Source organism: Nansenia antarctica (genome assembly GCF_963989245.1).
Source record: "Nansenia antarctica genome assembly, chromosome: 9".
In the NCBI taxonomy this organism is placed as follows: Eukaryota; Metazoa; Chordata; class Actinopteri; order Argentiniformes; family Microstomatidae; genus Nansenia; species Nansenia antarctica.
The window spans coordinates 45,368,181-45,375,680 of NC_137679.1; the positions used below are offsets into that span (position 1 = coordinate 45,368,181).

Consider the following 7,500-nt stretch of genomic DNA (forward strand, 5'->3'; position numbering starts at 1 on the left):
CTCCTACCTGCTGGACCACGTGGACGCACAGCAGATACCCCAGGAGGCGCAGGTACGGGGGGGGAGGGAGGGAGGGGGGAGGAAGGGGGGAGGGAATGTGTGACGTTTAGGCCACATCCACACGGAGACAGAACCGATCTTTTTCTTTTCCTTTTTAAAAAAGTTTCCCGTAAAACACGAAGAAATTATCGTCTCAAGAAATGATGCGAGTCCAAACGAAACCTCTGAAAACGCCAAAGAAGAAGGAGAAGAAGAACGGAGCATGGCGCAACACTCGTGCGATGAACAATCAAGTCAAGGGAGAGGCGGGGCGATGGCGTCATCGCTTCAGGACAGATGTGTGTGGCTTGTAAAGACGAAAACACCAGGCTAAGCTAGGGTAAGCCAGGCTAAGCTAAGCTAACGTAAGCTAGGCTAAGCTAGGGTAAGCTAGGCTAAGCTAGGCTATGCTAGGGTAAGCTAGGCTAAGCTAGGCTAAGCTAGGGTAAGCTAGGGTGGCGTCTTCAGGTTTGAATGAATGAATGAATGGACGTTATTGTCATTGCTACAGTACAGGTACCAAACAACGAAATTTAGGAGGGGTGGCTCCCCTGGTGTTAGGAAAGGAAAAAAAAAAAACTTAAAAAAAAAAATCACAAGAAGGGAAGGAGCTGGTTTACATAAATAAAGGCTATGTACACAATCCACTGTACTATACTGTACAGATAGACGACTAGGGTTGTCATATTGCACAATAGTATTGTTTCACGTTATTTAAAGTGTCACAGTTTGCAGGCTTGAAATGTACATGTTTGTGCCTCAGCACTACACCTGATTTTTTCAGTCCAGCAGCTGCCATCAATCCGTCCAGACTGTCCAGGGCCCAGAACTTAGGCCTTTGCTGTGTTCAGGGCCTGGACGGCCCTGGGGTAGAAGCTGTTCTTCAGTCTGTTTGTCTTAGCGGCCAGGGTCCTGAACCGCCTTTTCGAGGGCAGCCTGGTAAAGTGTACGTACCCAGGGTGGGTCGGGTCCCTTGAGATCTTGGAGGCCTTCCTGAGACAGCGTGTGTTGTACAGCTCTTCCAGAGAGGGGAGGGGGGCGCCGGTGATCTTCTGTGCTGTTCTCACGACTCTCTGTAGCGCATTTCTCTCCGCTGTTGTGCAGCTGGAGAACCAGTTGCAGATGCCGTAGGTGAGGATGCTCTCCACTGCGCTGCGGTAAAAGGTCACCAGTATCTCCTGCTTGCTGTGTTCCTTCCTGAGGCATCTCAGGGTGTATAGCCGCTGTTGTGCCCTCTTGATGGTGCCTTTTGTGTTGTCCTTCCAGGTCAGGTCATTCCGCATGTGCATCCCCAGGAATCGGAGGGTTGAGACTCTCTCCACGCTCTCTCCGTCGATGAGCAGGGGCTGGATCTCGGACTTTTTCCTCCTGAAGTCTACGATGATTTCCTGGGTCTTTGACTTGTTCAGCAGCAGGTTGTTAACCTTGCACAGCTTGCTCAGTTGCTCTACCTCATCCCTGTACGCCGCCTCGTCCCCCCCCGAGATACATCCCACCACGGTGGTGTCGTCTGCAAACTTTACGATGGAGTTGCTGGGGTGGACGGGGGTGAAGTCGTAGGTGTAGAGGTTGTAGAGGATGGGGCTTAGCACGCAGCCCTGGGGGGACCCAGTGCTGAGTCTGAGGGCTGTGGAGGTGTGGGGGCCCACCCGCACCCTCTGGGGGCGGTCGGTCAGGAAGTCCTTGATCCACGCACATATACTGTAGAGTGTGATAGACCCAGGTCTAGTAGTTTGGTCACTAGCCTGTCTGGAAGGATGGTGTTGAAGGTTTGTTCTCTCTGGGACCCGGTTTCAAAACGTAGCGTCTTCGGCTCCCAGAACGCGGCTCCATGTGGAAGAAACGTCCCTACGATGAAACACTTTGGCAGAGGGAGACAGAGGGGGGAGGCGGGGGAGAGGAAGATAGTGAGGTATAGAGAGAGGGAGGGAGGACACATTCGAGTGGGAAGAAGTACTACTTATTCACTCCCGCCCCTTCTCCATAACTCATAAAGATGTTTCCTGTACAATTTAATACAATCTCATTATATAATAATATATAATCATATATATACTAATACTGAGTACCCAGCACACTGGAACCCCGGACTAGGAAGATGATTCTCCTGGTTGAAAACAGAGAGAGACACACACACACACACACACACACACACTCACACACACACACACACACACACACACACACACACACACACACATACACACACACACACACACACACACACACACACACACAGAGACAGAGACAGATACACACGCACACACACTCACACCACACACACACACACACACACACACACTCACACACACACACACACACACACACACACACACACACACACACACACACACACACACACACACTAGGGGTGATGTCAGTGCTCTGACATCGCTGTTGCTCCTGTGAGTCTCCTCCATGGTTGAGGAAGATCGCCCTCGTGTGGTGGAGAGGTGGAGGTGCAGGCAGACAACACACACACACACACACGGTCTCCATACCTTCTGGGGACAAAGACCTATCTATTATTACTAGTTGCTAATTCTATCCTGTCTTATTTGTCACTTATGTTTTTTTACTATTGTCACTTTTTCATCTTGAATTATTTGTATTATTATCACCTTTGTGCTGCAATGTCAGGAACTGAAACCTAAGAATGTTACTCTCTTACACTTACGTTACAATGTAATGAATGTAATGTTTACGTATAGAGCACGTTTTACAACGACATAAACAGCCGCCCAAAGTGCTTAACAGAAAACACTAGTAAAAGAGAAACAACAGATAAAAATACACTAAAAACAAAAACAAGGTGCAATACAGAATAACAACAGCTTTAGAAATAAAAGTACAAAAAGTGCAGTTGTGGGGAGGCAGGCTCACCTCAGGTCAAAGGTCAGGGAGAAGAGGTACGTCTTAGCTGAGGTTTTAAAAGCCTCGACGCTCTGGGCGGTTCTGACGTGGAGGGGAGGCTGTTCCAGAGCCTAGGGGCGGCCTTAGAGAAGGCTCTGTCCCCTCTGGTTCTGAGCCTGGTCCTAGGGGCCTTAGAGAAGGCTCTGTCCCCTCTGGTTCTGAGCCTGGTCCTAGGGGCCTTAGAGAAGGCTCTGTCCCCTCTGGTTCTGAGCCTGGTCCTAGGGGCCTTAGAGAAGGCTCTATCCCCTCTGGTTCTGAGCCTGGTCCTAGGGACCTTAGAGAAGGCTCTATCCCCTCTGGTTCTGAGCCTGGTCCTAGGGGCCTTAGAGAAGGCTCTGTCCCCTCTGGTTCTGAGTCTGGTCCTAGGGACGGCCTTAGAGAAGGCTCTGTCCCCTCTGGTTCTGAGCCTGGTCCTAGGGGCCTTAGAGAAGGCTCTGTCCCCTCTGGTTCTGAGTCTGGTCCTAGGGGCCTTAGAGAAGGCTCTATCCCCTCTGGTTCTGAGCCTGGTCCTAGGGATGGCCTTAGAGAAGGCTCTATCCCCCCTGGTTCTGAGTCTGGTCCTAGGGGCCTTAGAGAAGGCTCTGTCCCCTCTGGTTCTGAGCCTGGTCCTAGGGGCCTTAGAGAAGGATCTGTCCCCTCTGGTTCTGAGCCTGGTCCTAGGGGCCTTAGAGAAGGCTCTGTCCCCTCTGGTTCTGAGCCTGGTCCCAGGGGAGGCCTTAGAGAAGGCTCTGTCCCCTCTGGTTCTGAGCCTGGTCCTAGGGGCCTTAGAGAAGGCTCTGTCCCCTCTGGTTCTGAGCCTGGTCCTAGGGGCCTTAGAGAAGGCTCTGTCCCCTCTGGTTCTGAGCCTGGTCCTAGGGGCCTTAGAGAAGGATCTGTCCCCTCTGGTTCTGAGCCTGGTCCTAGGGGAGGCCTTAGAGAACGCTCTGTCCCCTCTGGTTCTGAGTCTGGTCCTAGGGGCCTTAGAGAAGGCTCTGTCCCCTCTGGTTCTGAGTCTGGTCCTAGGGGCCTTAGAGAAGGCTCTATCCCCTCTGGTTCTGAGCCTGGTCCTAGGGGCCTTAGAGAAGGCTCTGTCCCCTCTGGTTCTGAGTCTGGTCCTAGGGGCCTTAGAGAAGGCTCTGTCCCCTCTGGTTCTGAGTCTGGTCCTAGGGGCCTTAGAGAAGGCTCTGTGCCCTCTGGTTCTGAGTCTGGTCCTAGGGGAGGCCTTAGAGAAGGCTCTGTCCCCTCTGGTTCTGAGTCTGGTCCTAGGGGCCTTAGAGAAGGCTCTGTCCCCTCTGGTTCTGAGTCTGGTCCTAGGGGCCTTAGAGAAGGCTCTGTCCCCTCTGGTTCTGAGCCTGGTCCTAGGGGCCTTAGAGAAGGCTCTATCCCCTCTGGTTCTAAGCCTGGTCCTAGGGACGGCCTTAGAGAAGGCTCTGACCCCTCTGGTTCTGAGCCTGGTCCTAGGGGCCTTAGAGAAGGCTCTGTCCCCTCTGGTTCTGAGTCTGGTCCTAGGGACCTTAGAGAAGGCTCTGTCCCCTCTGGTTCTGAGCCTGGTCCTAGGAGCCTTAGAGAAGGCTCTGTCCCCTCTGGTTCTGAGTCTGGTCCTAGGGGCCTTAGAGAAGGCTCTGTCCCCTCTGGTTCTGAGCCTGGTCCTAGGAGCCTTAGAGAAGGCTCTGTCCCCTCTGGTTCTGAGTCTGGTCCTAGGGGCCTTAGAGAAGGCTCTGTCCCCTCTGGTTCTGAGTCTGGTCCTAGGGACCTTAGAGAAGGCTCTGTCCCCTCTGGTTCTGAGTCTGGTCCTAGGGGCCTTAGAGAAGGCTCTGTCCCCTCTGGTTCTGAGTCTGGTCCTAGGGACCTCCAGCAGCAGCTGGTCAGCTGACCTCAGGGCTCTGGATGGGGTGTGGTGGCGCAATATTGGGGCTTTTCCACTAGAGGGCTGACCCGGGTCAGCCCAGGCTGGCCTGCTTCTTTGGCGCTTTTCCATTGAGCGGCCTGGATCAGCACGGCACGGTACGGCACGCTTCTTTAGCTACCCTTCGAGGGCAGGAACCTTTTTGAGACCCGGAACCTTTTTGCCAGGCTGCGTGTGACGTGTGACGCTGCACACTGTTGATTGGTCAATGGAAATCGTCATCCCATGTTCATAGATTTCTTCGCTAACCGCCATCTTTAAATACCACATTCGCTCTTGGAAAATGTCACCACAGTTTCTGTAATAGGTTATTAATAAAGATTAGAAAAATTATGCTGACCATCGTATTATCTTAGTTTAATGTCATTTCAATGCATCATAGAATTTTTATTTACAACAAGCATAACACAAAAATCGCTATTATGCACCGTCTTTGCCCGTGAATAACACCGGCTGTGAAGGTGGTAGAAACACAATACTCCTTTGCTAACTTCACCATCGGTATACGGCCATTTTGAGCCCTTAACCACCGCGCTGACACCCCGAGAAGATATGCTTTTAACCGTAAACTCAATGAACCGGGAGTTCACCCGCTGCTCTAAGCAGCACCGCGCCTGCAGGTTGAAACTCCCACTGACAGCGGGGGGAGCAGTGGCGTAGCGGAGGGGCCCGCAAGCGACGCACCGCGGGGGGGCCCCAGCCACTAGGGGGCCCCCTAACATCGGATACACACGTTTTTTGTTTTTTTTTTATAAAAAAAATATAAACATAGTTAGCCGTATCCAATAGCAACATGACTTTGACGTCACACGAAAATGAGCAAGCGAAAATACCTCAGCGGTGCGCAAAAACGGGAACTTTCCTATAAAAAGGAACAAAATTCAGTGAAACTGAAGTGAAAAATGTCATCTTTTCTTTTACCCAATGCAGCTTCTGGCCCTTGCACACCAATGTGTTTTTCACGTGCGTTTTTTACGTCCGTTAAAAAAATAAATTAGAACTCATGCTGTGTCAATCACGCTTGCACACCGAATCCGTAATATTCGTCCGTCCCCCAAAAATTCGGAACAGGTTCGATTTTCTGCGTTTTTCGCGTCCGTCAAAAGCCTTTTGAGAGTTGTTATTGACCACTCCGCCATGGTATAGACTGGGACACATCGTCAAATTAGAACTGCAGGACAGTTGGATTAATGCTTACGGAAGTACATGTCTCAAGTATTATCTCGGCGGTTAGTCGAGTGAAAGAAAACAACATACAGATGATAATTCACAGAATATAATACCACGAAAGCGTACGGCACTAAACAATAACATTTATTTGGGCAGCATCACTAAACAATAACATTCATTTGGGCAGCATCATACTCAAACTCAGGCAGAAGGGCAGCTGGTTATAGCGGTTTCTTTTTCTATTCTACTATTCTATTCTACTTCTGCTGTCTGCGTCTCCCTGGGTATTCCTAGATGGCAAACAGTAAAGAAATGCCACAATATACCAGGACTTAAGAAACGAGATGTCCAACAAAGGATTTGACAAAACCCTGGCCTATTTTGCGCAACAAGTAGACTCTGATGCAGCGGAGACAGGGTTGCCAGATTGACTGGTTTTTGGTGGATTTAGCAGTTTTTAGATTGGTTAGGTTGGAAATTCTCAATCCCATCTGGCAACCCTTAGCGGAGAGTCTACAGATTGTATGTTTACAGATATCGCACTGCTGTGCACAACACACTTTGTTAAAAGAAATAAAGCTTTATTGTACTTTTCTACTTATAATACATTCTACTGATGTAGTCTACCAGTCTAGAGTACCATCGGACTCTAAAAAACGCACGTTTTTTTTAACCTCCGTTGCGAAAGGGCCCCCGCCGCCACCTTGCGGGGGGGCCTCGGGATTTTGCGGTACGCCACTGGGGGGGAGAGAAACGTTTTACCAGGGAATTCGCTCCGCACTGTGTCGACCGTGATAAGAGTGTCGTATCGACACCATTCAAATGGTTTTGGATTCCCTGTCCTCTCCCCTATCCGGACACGTTTGAATTGTTATCCTAACCCACGGTAAATCACAGTTATTAACCCGCAAAGGGTGCCTCCGGACACCGTCTTTGCCCGTGAATAACGCCGAAGGGGGTAGAAACACAAGACTATGCTGGATAACTCCACCATCGGTATACGGTCATTTTGAGCCCTGAACCACCGTGGTGCCACCCCGAGAAGTGACCCGGGAGTAAACTCAATGAACCAGGAGTTCAACATGTGTCAAGTGCTTATATTCACTACGAGCAGTGTCGACATCGATCAGGCAGTAGCCATCTCCTCAACATAACAATGATACTACAGTTCATAAAGCAGACAAGTGAAGGCAGTGGTTTTAAGGGTTAAAAAAACATGACTTTATTATGTGTACATAGCTTCCTCTCTCTCTCCCTCTCTCTCTTTCTCTTTCTCTCCAAAAAACCACGGTTAATAATATACCACATGCCGAGGGAAAGGCATACGATAGCTTCAAGTTCCTCCATGTCGCTATTGTTGTGGCTGTGTTGTGTCTCGTGAAAATATACGTCACCACCATGGCGCGCTTTTATGACGCGTAACTCTGCCTACTATCTCCTACTCCTCCTACTCGATCCTGGTCTGTTGTGTATAGTGGAAAAGCGCCAATACC

At 50.3% G+C, this 7,500-nt stretch overlaps 1 protein-coding gene across 1 annotated transcript in view; it reads left to right on the forward strand.

Moving 5' to 3' along the window:
• LOC308165698 (dystrophin-like) overlaps positions 1 to 7,500 on the forward strand; it is a gene marked incomplete at both ends in the record, with an annotated part of 206,299 nt that overhangs the window by 84,490 nt on the left and 114,309 nt on the right. The window contains 1 exon segment of the mRNA XM_080539847.1: positions 1 to 52. This exon segment is cut by the window's left edge and continues 110 nt beyond it. Within this exon segment, the coding sequence (XP_080395973.1) occupies positions 1 to 52 (52 nt within the window).